This window comes from Pleurodeles waltl, chromosome 12, assembly GCF_031143425.1.
Source record: "Pleurodeles waltl isolate 20211129_DDA chromosome 12, aPleWal1.hap1.20221129, whole genome shotgun sequence".
NCBI classification, from domain to species: domain Eukaryota; kingdom Metazoa; phylum Chordata; class Amphibia; order Caudata; family Salamandridae; genus Pleurodeles; species Pleurodeles waltl.
This window is the reverse complement of record NC_090451.1, coordinates 434424309-434442970: the sequence shown is the minus strand read 5'-3', so window position 1 is coordinate 434442970 and position 18662 is coordinate 434424309. Positions and strand designations below refer to the sequence as shown.

The window sequence follows — 18662 nt, the reverse complement described above, 5'->3', positions numbered from 1 at the left end:
ACATTGTGGGACATGGTTGCACAAGTTTTGTCACAGGTCCTGGATGATGTCTTGGTCATTCTCTCCCAAGCAATGAAGGGCAGGAGAGATGCAGCTAAGTTCACCACCAGGTGTGGTTTGTATACAGCCGACTCGCTGAGCAGAGCGGTGTCAACACTGGTGATGCTTCATCATCACTTCTGGCTGAGAACGTTTGGTGTTTCGAGGGGATGACCAGGCAAACCTTATGGGCATGCTTTGATGGGACACGTCTCTTCAGAGAGAAGGCAGACTCAGCACTGGTGCGCTCTAAGGACTCGCAGGCTACGGCCAAGTCCTTGGGCCTGACCCCCTAGACACCAGTCTGACTTTCACCCCTTTTGTGGCTACAGAAGGAGCGCACCACCACCCCAGCCCTATTCCAGCCACCATCTTGCTCAAGCTATGTGAAGGCAAGGTGCCTACCAGCCCAGTAGGGTTAAGGTACCAGAGGTCTACCACAACCACCAGTCCCCCCCTCCTGCAGCTGCAGCTTCTAAGCCCTCCTAATTTTGTCCTACAGGACCATGGGTGTGATAATTCACCATCATCTTCACCAAGGGCTGCCCATAACACTGGACAAGTGGGTCTTGTAGATCATTAGAAGGGACTCCTCCTTTCCCATCAAGTCCTCCTTTCACCCATATACCCCCAGCACAAAATCGGCTGACTGAGGATCATCTATCCTTGCTCCGCAAGGAAGTTACAGCTCTCCTGGCCAAGGGAGACATAGAGAGGGTTCCGACATCAGAAGTAGGCAGTAGTTGCTATTTCTGCTACTTTCTGATACCCTAAAAAAACAAGGGTCTTCGGCCTATCCTAGACCTCTGTACTCTCAAGCTCTTCCTCAAAAAGGAGAAATTCAAGATGCTCACTTTGGCTCAGGTCTTGTCTGCCCTAGACCAAGGAGATTGGATGATATTGTTGGGCTTGCAGGATGCGTATTTTCAGATTCCCAGCTTGCCTGCCCACAGACGTGACCTGCGGTGCAAGGTAGGCCATGAGTACTTTCAGTTCACTGTTCTCCCGTTTGGCTTTACCAGAACCTCTTGGGTGTTCACCAAAGGGATGGTGGTGGTCGCAGCTCATCTGCAGAGATTAGGGGTTTCAGTCTTCCCCTATCTCGATGACTGGCTGTTGAAGGCGGGCTTGCCTCAGGTTGTTGTCTCCCATCTCCAGACTATGGCGGTTCTCCTCCATTCACTGGGGTTCACTTTAAATGGGCTGAAGTCACACCTTACTCTTTCTCAGATACTCCCTTTCCTCAGAGCTGTTCTGGACATTTTACAGTTTCAGGCTTATTATCCTGAGCAGAGAGTCCAGGATATTCAGGTTATGATCCCAATATTTCAGCCTCTATCCTGGATTTCGGTGAGAATGACTGAGGCAACTGGGCCTCATGGCCTCCTGCACCCTGCTGGTGAATCATGCCAGGTGGCATATGAGGGCTCTGCAGTGTGACCTGAAGTTCCAGTGGGTGAAGCATCGGGCAAATCTCTCCGACATGGTCCAGTTCTCAAAGGGTACTGTAAAAGATCTGCAGTGGTGGCTAAAGAACCGCAATTGGGTCAGAAGCAGACTCACGTGCCTCCCCAACTAGATTGCACAGTCCTGACACATACGTCACTCCTGGGATGCGACGGCCATCTGGGAGAGGTGGAGATCATAGGACTGTGGCCCCAGGCGGAATCCAGACTCCACATCAACTTGCTAGAGCTCCGAGCGATTCGACTAGCACTGAAAGCGTTTCTTCCCTTTGTCAAGGGAAAGATAGTGCAGGTGTTAACAGACAACACAACCATCATGTGGTACTGCAACAAGCTGGGTGGGGTAGGGTCGTGGATCCTTTGTCAAGAGACTCTTCAATCTCTGGACATGGCTGGATCAGCAGTATATAACGCCTGGCAGGTTTCTGAATGCCAGGGCAGACAAACTTAGCCATCGATGCCTAGCGGATAACGAGTGGCGCCTCCATTTGGAGGTGGCGCAAAGTTTCTTTCATCTGTGGGGAGAGCCTTGGTTAGATCTGTTTGCCTCCGAAGAGAACGTGCAATGTTAGCAGTTTTGCAAGTTGGGTTTACAAAGCAGCTATCACTCAGTGATGCTTTTTGCGTCCAGTGGAGCTAAAGCCTCATGTACACCTTTCCACCCATACTACTTTTGCCCAAAGTTCTCAAGAACCACTGGCCTCAAGTAATCCCTGCCAGGCAGCAACATGGGCAACCCTTCACATGTTTGCCAGACACTACTGCCTGGACAGCCAGGTCCACAGGGATGGGTATTTCACTGTTCGGTCCGACAGGACTTCCTAGTTCAATAAGTTTGTCCGCAGCCCACGGCGGGAATGGTATTGCTTGGGTATCTATTCTAAGGTAAGGAATTTACATCTAGCTGTCTCTATCAGATGAGCAAGATACTTACCTAAGGTAACACATTATCTGGTAGAGACAATATCTAGATGCAGATTCCTTACTGACGCACACATTCCTCCCCCTCTGAGGACAGATTTCTAGGGTTAAGGATGATACCTTTCAAGACCTTAGTTTGGACACACCAATGTTAGTGGACTTCATGGCTCCACGCTCCTGGCGTGAAAGGTAACTGATGCTGTGCTCCGAGGTGGCACCTAGATAGGTAACCGTGACATCACCATGGTGCGTACAATGCTGTCCTCAACCAAACGAAGCCACCTGATGGCACATAGAGGTGGACTGCTCATGAAAAATCTTCTGGGTTCAGTCTGATGCCGGGGGAAATTCAAAGTAAGGAATCGGCATCTAGATATTGTCTCTACCAGATAATCCGTTACTGAAGGTAAGTATCGTATTCCCCCCCCCCCCAAATTGGGAAGCCTTGAAAGGCTTAAAATATCAGAAGGATACTACAGAGAGAAAGTCAGCCTGGATGCAACAACTTCCACATAGGAATGCACGTCTGCAGCTCACCTTGAGGGTTGTGACTGAAGATAAGTGCTACAGCTCAGATCTGCCTCACACATTGTCCTTTTGAACTTTGTCCCATGTGAGGCTGTCACTGTAGCACCTGCAGCAAAGAGGAACTGCTGGGAGGGCTGAAACCAAGAATACATTTGAGTTACAGATAGAACTTTTATACTATTAGGAAGTAAAATGCAGGGCTAAGTCTACAGTGGGATAAAGAGAATAAACACATGTAGAGGAGTCTGCCCCACATGCTATGACATTATGCTGAAGGATTAAATTGACACAGAACTTAGGTGTAAGTTTGATCTTTGAGAGTTTTTGAACCATCTGCACCTCTGCTTAATTATACCTAAACCTGTAATGTGTTTGGAACTGTAGATATGGGATCTTGGCCACAGTGGAAGGAAGAGGGATACCTGGAAGGGGGAGGGTAGCTCCTCACTTAGTTTGCAATCCTGCATACCATTTCCATTAATTGTGTAGTATATATTTTGTCTGGGTGGATAAAGTCCATTCTGCTAACCTGAAAAATAAACACTGAATGGTACATTGTTATTGTATCTAGTGTTTGACTGCTGGGTTCTCAGTGCTTTCCCCTCACACTATCTTCCTGAGAATCATGTAGCTGTTCACTCTTGCTACCCTGAGAGTCAAGTGTGGAAAGAGTTGTACTTGATCCAGTTTACAAAGCCATATTGCAATGGACACCAATGGCAAATTACCTCAACCATGGCGGTTGGAGCTGTCAGGGCACCTGACAGCCCTGAAACAGAGTCTGGCAACTTGATAGAACAAACATTTAATTGCAGATGATGGTATATGTGTGAAAGTTTATAATTCAAGTTATGTTACATTATGTTAAAACAATGTATAGAGTGCGTGGGTGCCCACAACAGGGTTTGAAAAGAAAACTCATACTCAGGAGGAGCAAACACAGACAAGAACAATTAAAAAAAAAAAAAAAAAGCCAGGTCTTAAGCTTTTTGGGGAAGATTTCTTCAGAAGGCCTTAAACTCAAATGAAGAGGACGGCTATTCCATAGTTTAGGGGCCAACAACTGAAAGGAGCAGCCTCCCTGTCTAATTCAATTGATTCAGCGTATTGAGGCCAGCCTGAGATTAGGAGAACATAGGTTTCTAGATGGTTAATATGACTCGCTAAGGTGCCTTATTTAACAAGGACCGTTCTTGGCAATGGCCCAGTATCTTTAGCAGAAGGCTTTGAAATGTATGCACTTCTCAGTGGGTAGCCGGTGCAAATCTCGGAGCTGGGATGAGACTGAGTTATACTTGGGAATGTGGCCAGAAATCTAGCAGCCTCATTCTGAAATCATTGGAGTCTTTTCAGCAAGGTTTTTGTAGTGTAGAAACACAGCACATTGCGGTAGTCTGGGCAAGATATTATTAAGTACACATTAGGTGATGGGAAGAATGCTTCCAATAAGTCTCATCACTCAGTCACTCAGGATATAATTCCCACCCATTGTTCTTTTGCCCACAATGCCACCTCAGTCTGGACCCAGCCATATGCAAATCAGGCTTGACGCTGCTCTTATAGTAATAGTCCAGCCTGAACTGCCAGGAAAGGTCCTGCCTGAACCAGAACGCAAGCAATGCAAGACCGTCTTTGCCAGGATCGGGACTCTTCAGTTGGGTGGAGGTTGGCTTTAGTGAAACAGTGAGCATGGGACCTATGTCGTGGCATACCTTTGCAACTTGCGTCTTATATCGGACAGACAAAAGGTGGTGGGAGGAATATAACTCTGCAATATATGCAAGTTAAATTAAAAGAATAAAAATAGGACAAGCATTTGCAATGCAATAGGTCTTGCTTATTTCAAACAAGTTAATTGTTGTCTTTTGACAACAGCGCCCACGAGCAGAAACAAAAGAAAACATGAGAAAAAACTGAGAAAAGACGACGTGGCAAAATAAAATAAAGTTAGCTTTAAAAAATAAAACTTTGCAATTTTGTGCTTGCTGGGCACGTTTTTGTCAGTCACAAACAAGCCTCCTGTTTGCGGGAAACTCAAAGTTATAAATAACAAGTAGAACTTTGATTACGTCAGGAGCAGCGGATGGGCACTATTAAAGTTGCATCAATTAGTGCTTGACCCCTGCTCCACACACAGAAACAGAAGTGATGCCAAGCGTGCCTTGACAAATTGCGAGGTTGTAAAGAAGAGTGCCACACAAACCAACAAATGGTGAATGACAGGCAGGCTCCAAGCCCTTTACTGAACACAGCAGCATCTCGTACATGAGATGCATGTGCAAGCACATGTACTCACAGGCTCAACGCAAAAAAAGAAAACCTGCTGCTGTCGAAACATGGCAAAGACAAAGCAACATGAGAACGTGGGATAATTATTCAGGCAACAACTACTCAAACAGACACCACTTAATTATGTTTGCGAGACACAAAGCAAATTTGTGTTAAAAAAAATGATATTCCACAATAAATCAAAAACAGCAACCATATAACTTTATTCTCAGTCTTTCATTTATTGCATGAATGATTTTTTTGTTTTATCTTTTCATGGTAACATTTTCAGGTTAGATAAGATTTAAAAATTGCACTTATTGTTGAAAAACATGCACATGTAAACATCACATTATAAAAATATAATTACAAAACTAGCAAAACACATTTTTTAGCCTGTGAAAACCATATTTTGGGACCACTGTGTCCGTGGTGGTAATACATATTTCTCCAAAGATATAATCCACAGCTCTGTTCACCTGGAGAAAAGACACATAACCCTATTTTTTGTCAACTAACTTAACTCATTGAGCATCTGTAAATTGCAGTTGTTCATCTTGAATTGGCTTCTTTGAATCAAAAATAACATTGACTCGTTTTGTCTGTGTACTTTGTAGGCCTCTTCAGGACTTATGGTTGATAGGTTAGTTTACTTCTAAAAATAAAAAATATTTTACAATTATTATTTACCTCTCTGATTTTTCACTATTTCACATTACATTATGGTAAACCCATGAAATCTATAACCAATACAAAGGATTAAAGTGCTGTGTACTTCTCAAATCCCATGACCAACAACAAACGTTTCCATCTATACAGTGCCTTCAGCTGTTCAGAGTGAGTAACCAACACTGAAGTGAGTTGTCTAATAGCTTGTATCGACAGACTTGGTTCACAAAATAAAAATAAATTATTAAAGTGTCAAGCACCAATTGGAAGCACAGTATTTTGTCAAAGTGCCAATACAACATCATGCATCAAGAAGAGATTGTAGACATAATAATGTGTGCCCATATGCAAGGTCAAACCTTGAAATGAAACATACCTCACAGTGAAGATTCATTTATGAGATCCGTGATAATTACCTAGAAGTGTTGCAGTGTTACAGCCATATTACGTATTGAATGTCATATCCTTCCAGAAAACTCCCAGAGGCTTATTTCCAGAAATCCCACATGTTTAACTCTAGCTGTGTCACCTATAGGAAAATGTTGTTGCAGCATTTAAACCCCTGTGCATACACGCCCCCATACTCCCTACTGCGCTAGTTTCAAATACCAATGTCTTACGCATGAAAAGCTACAGCATGGTATCTGGGCAGAATAATATTTAAAAAACACTAGGTTTGCCCTGTTTTAAAAAAAGGGGCGAGGGGTGCAAAATGCACATTATAAACCCCACAATTCAAGAAAAGAAATGACCTGTTATTAAAACTGCTTCTCACACTTTAGTGTAAAGACTTACTGCGGTTTAGGGAAATCCGGTGCACTCACTTGTACCTGAACCTAGACCAGTGATCTCCTCGCCTGCAGCACGGCATGTGAGAAAGGAGGAAGATGCTGGATGCCATTTGTTCCTGCATATCATGACCCTCCTATCCAAGAAGGGGCTAGAATGTAGTTCAAACATCACAGCTCACGTCGCGGGCATTTTGGTAGGTCGGAAAACTAACTTACCTTCATTGTGCACTTGGCTTCGCCAGTCACCAAAGAAAAATATACATGTATCATTCATCAATAGGTTGTAAAAGTTCCGAAAGGAAGGTCTACCTATGTATATATCGCTATTAAACCATTGTCAATTTTAAGGGCTCACATACTTCTAAAAAATCGGATTGTCAACACATGTTGTATTTGCCTCTGTCTGTGGCCATATTAGGAAGGAATAGATGTACATAATATAGTGATGGCTAAACAGAAAATAATTCTTGACGTGCTTCTCTATATATCAACGTACATGCCATCATTATAAACATGAAGATGAGCTCGTAATATAAATCATCACCCAATACATATTACTTTAGTATTGGTTTATCTAAATAATCCACGAGGTATCCTAATTAGTAATGAAAGGATTACAAATATGACACCAAATTAAATATGAGCCAATCAAGGGCCAGATCACAAATCTTAACTAGTTTTATACCCACAATCTAATACTCTGCTCTTCTGCACACCATTATACATACAGTTGCAAGACTTCCTACAGTTAAAAAAAAAAAACTTTGCTATTATCAGGTTTCTCACAAAATTCCTCATACATGACCGAGTTATTATAAAGGCACTGTATTCATGATGACCCCTTCGTAAAATCTTTTGTTAAAAAAAGTATGGTAAAGATACAGGAACAAAACATAAACAATCAAAAAAACACAGCGTGCCAACACATTATTTATACATTATTATATATACAGATGCATCATTTCTGATAGAGCTTTTTTTTTTTTTAAACCCATAATGATAAGTAGTCCATTTACTGAAGGACGTGTGAATGTACAACTAAATGTCTTGACCGTACATTTTGTAATTAACATGTTAATTATATCTCTGAATCATTGGTCCATGAATATCCTGTCTGATCAGGGCCCACATTTTTTCAGCCTCATTGAGCCCTGATGACTATCTAATTAATGCCCACATTTCGTCAGTGTCACTTAGCTCTGATGTAACTGTTCTCGATTACTCCAACATTCTGTTTGCAGTAACGAATTTAAACATGGCTACAGGCGGTCATTTTGCAGAGGAATTGTTAGTAGTCTGTTGTTTTAAAGTTCCATCATGGCTGTCACGTTTAGAGCCAATGTGGTGCCTATCATGGAATGTTAAAACAATGATACATTATGGGCAAAAGTATTCCATATTGCTCTCTTGGTTTAGAAGATGTGGCAATGTGGGATGCGATGTACTGAAGATGAAAGGAGCGTCAAGAAAGTGACCCATTAGCACTTCCTGGACAACTGTAGTATTCTCTTAAACATTAAAATGAAAAGAGGAGAAGCAAAGAAGTGAAAGGGGAACTATAACACAAGAAAATTGAAAACTAAAAGAAAAGCCAACCAGCCTGGACATTAAAGCAAACTTATTTTCATGTGAGTGTAATGCATGTGATCAAAAAATGCCGTCATTTCCAGGGCAAGAGAGCCAATGACTGATGTGGACTTAGTCATTCCCCCATGCACTACACTTTCATGAGTGGAAACTGAGCGTAAATTACACTCCGACAGGTCAGTGGCAGAACAGAGCTGAAACAGACCTGCTGTACCTATGGGGATATACATGTATATATGGATGTTTGTATTATGTAATGATCCTGGCAGATAGTTAGGAAGAGATTCTAGCAAGAATTATTACGGTGAAATCTTCTAGAAGAGGTGAGAACTAACATCGATAAACCTCCCTACTAAGGTAGTCTCTGACTTTTTATGTTAGAAAATGCCTATCTGTTGGCTTTAACAAATGCCTGTTGATATTAACATATGATTTTCACAATTTGTATGTCTTGCCTAATGCATTTACCATACCTTTCCTGAATTTACAGATCAGACCTATAGCATCAGAAATATTTTTTCTTAATGATCCAACCAGGTCTCTAGCTGTCATCCTAACTAACTGCATCGTGCATACTGAACATAAGCTTTCTCATAGGTGGCAAAGCAAAATACTATTCTTACCTAATGGGGTTTAACAAGGATTCTCACTGTGCAAATCTTCTATGTCCATGGTTTTCAAGATGGGGTAATCAACACTAAAACGCTTACTACTATGATAATAAATGACATTCCATGCAACAAGAAAGCTATCTGTGGGATTTAATTGAGAGTAGTAACAATCCAGCCTTAAATGCCTATATGACTTTAACATATGCTCCAGGCCTATTGTCTTATCAGAGTGTTTCATAATACATAATCAGGCCTATAGCCTTTAGCATTGTTTTTTGCCATAACCAATTTACACTTACTATGTTGGTTATAAGGCTTCCCACAAGGCAATCTCATTGGGAATGTATTGCAATAAAATAAAAAATCTGTAACCAAAATACAGTTATCAGAACAATATAAATCGCTACTAATGAAGCCTAATAAGGATTACAATACTGCAAATAGTCTATCTCTACTGTTTGTTCAGATGAGTCACCAACACAAAAAACATTGTCTACTAAGGTAATCTGTGTGATTCCATGTAACAAAATCCTTGCCTACAGGCTTTAGCACAGTGTAATAACAACCCACACTTAAAAGCCTTTTGCCTGTAATGCATGTTTTTCACAATAAGTAAGTTAGGCATGTTTGTCTTGTCATAACTTTTTATTATAAACAGATCACACCTAAGCAATCTCACATAACTTTTCCCAGTGAATTAATAAGATGTCTAGGCCTTACCAATTACATGACTCTATATACAGCACAAGCTTACAAAAGAGCACATTAACTAGAAATCATCAAGCATACATTTATAAAATGATGAATATGTATATATAGTTACAGTTGGCAAACCACTATACAATCCCTCTCAATAGGCCCTGACAAGATTCATTACAGTGAAATTCTACTACTAGGGGTTAGTCCGAGTGGGTGACCTCCACCAAAACCCCTTGCCTCTTGCGATTAATCTGTGACATTATATGTAACCAAATGCCTTTCTACAGCCTGTAACATAATGGCACAACAGTCCACTGTTAGATGCCAACTGGGTCAGCCATATGCTTTTGACAATAAATAAGCAAGGCCTACTATCTTTGTAATAAACTTTCATGATAGATCATACCTGTGGCATATGGCATTACCTTTCTCTGAACACCTATCAAGCCTACATCTATTGTCATTGGCTTGCCACCATAACCAGGACCTGCTTTACTAAACATTGCTGCAAGGCAACCACCAGGCATAAAGTCCTAAAATTGCAAATGTATACAAAAGTACAGTTGGCAAAGTAAAATACTGTTCTCTCCTAGCATTGTTTAACAAGGAATCTGGCAGGGCAAATCTTCTGTACCCATTGTTTAAAAGAAGAAGATAACAGTGCCAAAACCCTTGCCTGTTTCAGGAATCGGTGAGATTCCATGTAACCAAGAGCTACATGTAGGCTTTAATTCAGAGTAATAATAATCCAGCCTTAAATTCCTATTTGACTTTAACATATGCTTTTCACAATCATTATGTCAGGCCTACTGCTCTCATCATAATGTTTCACGATAGTCAGGCATATTGCCTAATCATTTGCTTGCCACCACGAGCAACTCAAGACTGCTGTACTGAGCATAAGGTTTCCTCAAAGCAAACATCAAGTCTACAGTCATAAAAGTGCAAATATATACAAAATTAGTTGGCAAAGCAAAATATGATCTCTCCTAAGGTGGCCTCAGAGGGGGTTATTTTAGTGCTTTTCTTTTTTCCCCACGGTTTGTTCGGGTGAATCACCAACACAGAATCTGTGAAATTCCTTGTGACAACAAAACTGTAGGCTTTAATTTTGAGTAATAACAATCCATCCATGTAAACCTACTTTCTTTTTCTCAAGCTTTGTCATAAAGGTTTATAAAAAAACAGATTGAACCTATGAAATTTGGCATGACCCATCCCAATGAACCAATGAAGCCTATGACCTTTACCGTTCCGATGAAAATCCCCAGGGTTTGTTAGAGTTGCTTGTCAATGCCAAAGCTCTTGCCCTCTGCAGTAATCTTTGCGATTACATGCAATAAAATATCTGTCTGTAGGCTGCAACACAATATGATAAACAAGTGTTAAAGGCTTTCTGGATTTAACACATGCTCTTCTACAAAAACAAGCTAGACCAAATGCCTTGGTCGTAAGGTTTCAAAAGCAAACAAGACCTATGGCATCGGACATAACTTTTCCAGTGCACCAATCAAGCCTTCAACATGTCACCGTAATCAACTCAGACCTACAGTATTGAGTCTAAACTTTTCCACAAGGCAGCCGCCAGGCATACAGTCCTAGAAATAGAAAGGTAGAAAAAGAAAAAAATTACAGTTGGCTATGCAAAATTATATCTTAAGAGAACCTAACAAGAATTTTCTCAGACCAGAACTTTTATATCTATGGTTTGACAAACAGGGTAACTAGCACCAAAAGCCTTGCCTTCTGTGGTACTGTCTGAGAATCCATTTAACAAAATACCTATATGTAGGCTTTAATATAGAGTAATAACTAACCACACATAAATGCCTGTTGGCATTAATATGTTTTTCACAATAAGTACTCGAGTCTTTGTGATTTATGATAGTGTTTCACAATAAACAGATGAAACCTGTAGTTAAAATCATTGGCTTGCCACTATAACCAACTCAGTCCTTCTGTATAGACTGAGCCTCACCACAAGCTAAAAACTGTATTACAAGTATTCCTTTTAGTACAGGCACACAAATTCAGCCCAATCAAATCCTACACTCAAGGGAACCACAATATAGCTGGAACTTAGTCCTTAGTCTCAGTACTACTCTGAAAGTCGTGTTTTGTTATCACATTAGGTCATGCGACAGCTGTTTTGTCAAGCCAGACCTAAAAATACATATAGATTATTGTAGCCCTGGGCATCACATACTGGTCTCAAACACAGAACTGCACTGTGAAGTCTAAAGTTAATGATGGAAAAGAAGGGTGCCTGGACTGCAGTACCTTATGACCTGCCCATGCTTCTGTCAGAATTATCTTATCTAAAACACCTTAACAGAATTACAGTGCCATTTTTTGTCCCTGAAAGTTGAAGCTCAGGCAGGCGCATCATGCTGCTGGCTCAGGCAGGTGGATAAATAAAGTAATCACAGCTTTGTGAAGGTGAAACACTTTTTTTCTGTGGAAGCATACAACATCTGCCCAGTCAAAACATGTACTCCTGGCTACCAACTTGTGGGCAAAGCCCCACTCTGTAGTCCTCCTGAAGGTTGCTTTTTAAGGTTGATCTCATTTTGTGTAGCAACTGCTGCATTGTTATGCCAGACCTGAAAATGTGATGGTAATAACTATCAAAATAGGTTCAGAGTGCTGAATTATATTTTTTAAAAACCCAGCTATTAGGCCCGTTTGCCTCACCCTCCACCTGACGACGTTAAGGCATGGGGATTCCTCATCCCGGAAGCACCGGGTGGGTTTGTGCCTTTGTCCGGTGGGTTTGTGCCTTTGTCCGTGCCATACTTGTTCCAGGGGTGTGTGAATCCAAACTGGAACTATTGGAAGTGGCCTTACAACTAGCAACTTTGTCAGCTGCACAGACTCAAGCCACAGGTCGGAATTTGGGAAATTGCAGGCGTTGTTGCGCCAGGTTTGTGTTGTCATTGTAGTTTCTTCTTGCTGTGAAGCTGGAGAATGAGCTTTAGCCCTATTCTATCGTCTACTGATTTACATTTTACATTTGTTCTTATGTGTTTAATTACACAACCGATTACTTAGCAGATTATTTTATAATCAGACGAAAATATTCGTGCGATTGTAGTATTGAAAAACTATTGCAAAATACAGTGCCTCAGCATTTTAACGTGTGATAAAGTTCACTTATCATGGAGCTCTAAGCTTATCACTCTCCTTTTTTTATTTTACAGTATTCAGGGTTTCAACAAACAGCAGAAAAGTGTTTTGTGTGTGGACATCTCATTATGGAAATGGTAAGACGCCAAGCCTTTATTACCGATTCCTATGTTTGCCGTTTAATGTTTCTCCTGTTTTTCTCAGACACAGCAGTTCTTCAGCTTAGAAGAACTTCTCAGGGAGATTAAACTATCAAGTAACTTCCCAATCACAGTCTTACAGAGTCAACATAGTTTTCACTCAGTTGATAAAAGTGTGCATTTACAAGAAAAATGCTTAAACTTTTGTTTTCGAATGTAAATAACACCAGGACTTGAAGAATGACACTTCGTCCAAGTTTCAGGCCACATATGCTTTGCAGTATGTTTTAAATTACGGATATTAGAAGCTAAACAGAAGTAAAAAGGAAAATAAGGGCCTACCCAACACCTGTGCGAAACGTGACAATGTTAGCTATGGTTGATGCCATTCTGTGGGCTTGGGTGCAGGAATACACTAGCAGCATATTGTGGTATTGTGGAGCAATTGTTTAAAAAAAGGTATGCACCTAAAATAGCAGGTAGTAGAGAAACTTTATTTCAACTGTGTATGGATTCAGTTTACCTGCAATTTTAGGGACACCAACATTATATTCTTTAAGTACTTGTGAAATATACATTTGATATCTTGAAACTTGATTGCATTCTTTAGACACGTTTAAATTACAGGTATCCACCATAGACTTGCCTCACATGAATTACCATGGAGTTCAGCTGTGTGAGTGAGGTTGGCAAAACGGAATGGACGCTGAACTTACGTGCATCAGGTTGTATGTGAAACAGTTGAAAAATTGTGTTTCTGGTGTGTGGCCTTTTGTTTTTTAGATCGAGTCTGCGAGCGCTCTGACGTGTTGTAATATGTCTGTGGGATTTAAACTACGCCCTCTGCACGCCCATCACTATCACTTGTTCATGGCCTTGCCTTTCAAAAATCTTTTAGCACCATTGGTAAATGCTTTGTTTGTCCCTCCTTGGAGCAATTGTGTTACACCTTGGCCATCGACCTGGTTACATTGATAATTGCACTTTTGCCAATACGGTTGACTGCAAGCAAACCTTTTTTTCCTTTTGTGTCTCTCCTTCACGCTCACGGTCATGTCAGCCATGGCGCTTTGAATTGGCTTGCTTATGTCAACTGTTTTACTTTTAATTTTCAATTTATGTGTCAAGAAAAGTCCAGTTAGGAATTTACAACGGTAATAGCTCTAACTCGAGCATGCGCGAGACCCATTGCTTGGCAAATGCTTGTTTTTTTGTGCCTAATACAAATGAAAGTGCATTTAAAGTGTACCTCAGATGTTTGCATGTGTACCTACCAATAGGCATACACAAGATGCTATTTTGAAAGAAATCTCTTAAGGGCATATACAAAGTTTGTAATCTTGAGCTTCCTTTAGATCATGCGGGCCTTAAACTGAAGGCGAGTGGCACACTTGACGCTGAAGTGATTTTTCTGAAACTGCAAAACAGGACCAGGCTCCTGGCTGCAAAGCTGTGCACGCTGACCTGCCTAAAGGTGACTAACAGGGCTTCCTATAATGATTCTCTGAGTGGGAACAGGAAGATTTCCAGAGACATGCTCGAAATCCACGTAAGAATGTTGCAGGTTATTATGACTGTACAGCCAAGGCAATATCAGACCATATGCAAAGTGGTGCTGAAAACAGTGGAATGGCATGAGAGTGTCATGCACAAGTCACCATCCTTCAAGGCACAAACATTCCACGTTAGTCTGAAAGAATATTGACCAGTGCTTCATTTGAGCCGGTGGTTTCTGGCGCGGAGCACCTGCACTTATTTTTGAGGGCTGGCACTTATTTTTCTGCCTCAAGCAATTACTTTGACCAAAAGACACTTATGGGAAATACTGAAAAGAAAAAAAAGAAAAAAGCGTCAAAAAGGGAGAAAGCAGAAAGCTGCAAGTGAGCTGAAGGGGCAGGGAGTGGCTGCAAATGTATTAAAGAGGCCTAAGATGGCTTCAGGATTACGCTGCCTCAGTATTCCTTGTTCTCACATTTAATTGCAGCAGCCACATGTTTAAGGAGAGAGCTTTGGGCACCTGCACGTTTTCATTTACAAATTAAGCACAGATATTGAGCTTGAGTTAAAACATTCACCAAACCAACAACTTTAGAAGCACCTCAAGTGTAACAGCCATGTCTGACTGTGAATCTGCAAGTCCAGCATCTTCATATATTGATGCCAAAAAATGCAGAAAGCGTTCACTAATTAAATGAAATACATTGGAAATCTTCCTCAGAGAACACTTACTTTAGAGAAATCAGTAAATATTGCATTTAGGCCTACATAACACAAAATCAACAATTGAAACAGTACTTAGACTACTATTGATTGACACTAAGCCTAAAAAGGAAGAAGATAAGTGACAGTATGATTGACTCCCTTTCAGGCGTCAGTTTTCAATTTCATGGGATGGATACTGAGTCATCTACTAGAAACCCACAAAAGGAAATGGCTGGCCATTGTGTAAGAGGTGAAAATTATATTTAATGCATTAAAACATCCTTACATGCTGCAGGCATGGAAAAAGTCAAGTAAGTAAAAGTGATTAATTTGCCTTCTTGGTTTGGGCAAGAAGTAAATGCTGCACTAGAAAGCACTTTGTAAATCATTTTCTTAGACATGGATATGGAAATAGAAATGTAGTGCCACCCAACAAACCCCACCAACCACAAGAAACACTTAGAAGGACGCACTTAGACACTATCACATCAATCAATTAATCAAATAAATTTGTTCAGAGCACAGCTGCTTCAACGGAAATGTCCCAGCGCTCAAAGTGAAGACAGAAATCACACTGCATCATCCAGAAAACTAATTTGTACCAAACAGCCAGGATTTTAGCTCTCTTTTGAAGAAGGCTGCTGACTCAGCCCTAAGCAGCAGGTCATTCCAGAATTTGGCTGTGAGCATCATGAAGAAGCTACCACAACGCCGGACTTTAGAAAATGTAGGTATCTGCATCAAACTGAGGTTATTAGACCTCAGCACTCCCTCTTGTTTGTAGGGGCCCAGTCTGTTCCTCAGGTAAGGAGGGTCCATTCCTGCACAGGCTCTAAAAGCAAGAATGAGGGCTTTGAATTTGATGCACTTTGCCATTGGGAGCCAGTGTAGCTGCTTCAAATGGGGGGAGAAATGTTTGCATAAAGGAACTCTTCGGATGAAGTCTAGCTGCCTCATTCTGAATTATCTGATGTCTGTGTCAGACAAGCTGGCAGGCCTAGATAGAGGCTGTTGGCATATTCCAAACGAGAGTTTACCATTGAATGGGCTACAACTTTACAGGTCTCCTCCTGGACCAAGGAACAGCTTTCTTAAGGTTCTAAGTTTCAGGAAGCAGACCGATTAAATCTGTCTTATTTGAGCAAAAAAGGAGAGGGCAAAATCAAACATAACACCTAAATTCCTAGTAGAGGAGCTTGGCGTCGACAAAGGATTCAATTCTTCAAGCCTGAGGGAGCAGTCTGGGTGGAGGGGTGAGGTGGCTCTTTGTTGAAAAAGAGAACTTCAGTTTTGTTGGAGTTTAATTTAATAAAATTTTACTCCATCCAAGCAGATACTTCTTTACGGCGCTCCTTAAATTTATGTAGTGCTGACTCCAAGCATTCCTGAAAGAAGCACAAAAATTGAATGTCATCTGTATGTGACACCACCTTCATGCCCTAGGTTTCAATCAAGGCAGCTAATGGGGCAAGATATAGCATAAACAATAGCGGGCTCAGGGCCAAACCCTGAGGTACCCCACAAACAAGAGGTCTGGGTAATGAAGAGAAAGGGTGGAGATAAACTTGTTGTGATCTACCTTCCAAAAATGATTTAAGCCGAGAAAGGACCTTGCCCCGAATGCCATATTGACTTAGCCTGTTCAGGAGGGTAGGATGAGACTCTGTGTCAAACACTGCTGACTGGTCTAATAACACCACCATGAAAGGTGTGCCTCGATTTTCCCTTGCAAATTCGGCCATCTCCAGAAGTGCAGTTTCAGTTCTATAGCTGGCTTAAAAACCCACTTGAGAGTCATGGAGAAGACCATTTGCCTCTGCAAAGGAAGATAACTGCTGGTTTACCCATTCCTCCACAATTTTTGAAGGAGCAGGTCGAAGATAAATAGGTCTAAAATTGCTTAAAACCCAAGGGTCTGCATTTGGTTTCTTGAGAAGCAGCAGAAGGAATGCATGTTTCCAAGAGCAGGGAATATGCCAGGATTCAAGGAGGTGTTCCACATTTTTTTGAGGCATGTTTTAACATGCTGAGTCATCATCCTGAAAATATGAGTTAAGCAAGGCTCTCCAAGAGAGCCAGACTTGCATTTCTCAGACTTGCATAACGAGTCCTCTACTGAAATAGTCAGAACTCTGAGACAGAAGACTTATACTTGCAGTTGTCGTATCCATACTGGATACAGCAGGGAAAATACAAAACAGATCCTGAATTTTCTTATAAAAACAGAGTTTGGAAGAAGGGTCAACAGCACTTTTAGCCACCTCTGGAGGAATGAAAGACTTCACTATATTTGACAGTTCCCTGGAGGCGGTAGAGACTGCTTCAACATGTGACGAAAAATGAGCTTTTCATGTAAGTTTACAAAATTTACTGAGAGCTGCTTCATATAAGAGCTTAGCCTCAGGATCATAGGACCTTCTCCAACTCTGTCCCAGTTTTTTGCATAGACATTTTTCTGCTGTTAGGGTGGGAGAGAACAAAGGGAGACAGGGCTTGGATCTATTTGCCACGTGGACTTTCAGGGATGTTAGAGATCCAAAGAATTGGTAACCCATTAGTTAAACAAAGCAACACCAGAGTCTACTAGACCTATGAGGGAAGGAGGTGAAGTCTGGACGGTAAGTGCAAGAGATTCTTCTGAGATGTTCTGCCACCTTCTCTTCATATCTGGGGGGAGGGAGAAGACATCCTATTCTGATGTCGAGCTCCAAAGAATGAAAAAGGAACACAAAATTGATCTGACCAGATGAGGTGCTCTGGTGAGCTGTCCTGCAGACTAACAATAGTTGAAAAGATCGGCTCCAGACCATGTCCCAGCCCTGTGTGTAAGGGGACTGAATAAGTTGTATAAGGTTCAAACCAGTTAAGGTCTGAATGAGCTGAGTTGCCTCATTGCACTTAGGGTCATCTACATGAACATTGAGATCACCCAAGACCGTGAAATAGGCATATTGCAAGGAAAGATGAAGGACAATATTGAACATTTGGGGGTAACAGCTAAGTAAAAGAGACCAAGAAAAAGGCCCTGACCCTGAGAATCAAATTGAGCTCCAACAACTGCAAGGAACCTTTCACCATCATCAAGCCATTCACCAACCCAACAGTTGCCACTCAAACCATCATCCCTACACAAGAACTCTGCAAAAACCTCTCCTACTTCTTTCGTAAAAATATTACAAAGATCTACAGTAACTTCGAACCCCAGCCATCCCCCCATCAACCTTCCCACCTTGCTAACGTCATCAACCAAAGACTACCAACTAACCACATGAACCCCTCTATCCATCAAGGACACTGCAACAGTAATGAAGACAGTCCACTGGGGGCTTCCACAGACCCCTGCCCCCACCATAATTTCAACCTAGGAAGTGCCACAATTAGCGCTCCACTCACTTCCATCATCAAAGACTCCCTCAGGACAGACACCTTCCCAAGAATCTGGAAACAGGCCGAAGTCACCACCCTCCTCAAAAAACCCTCATCCGACCCCTAAGTACTCAGCAACTACTGACCCATCTCGCAGCTCCCCTTCCCAGCCAAAGCATCTGGAAGACCATCAACAGACAACTCTCTGACTACTCCCAATCAGGATTCCGAAATGACTGCCCAGAAATA

General features: G+C 41.5%; 1 protein-coding gene across 1 annotated transcript in view; it reads left to right on the top strand.

Moving 5' to 3' along the window:
- Positions 1 to 18662, top strand: part of WTIP (WT1 interacting protein) — a 271804-nt gene that overhangs the window by 180248 nt on the left and 72894 nt on the right. Inside the window, exon 4 of the mRNA XM_069216956.1 lies at positions 12780 to 12842. Within this exon, the coding sequence (XP_069073057.1) occupies positions 12780 to 12842 (63 nt within the window). The remainder of the gene's footprint in view (positions 1 to 12779; positions 12843 to 18662) is intronic.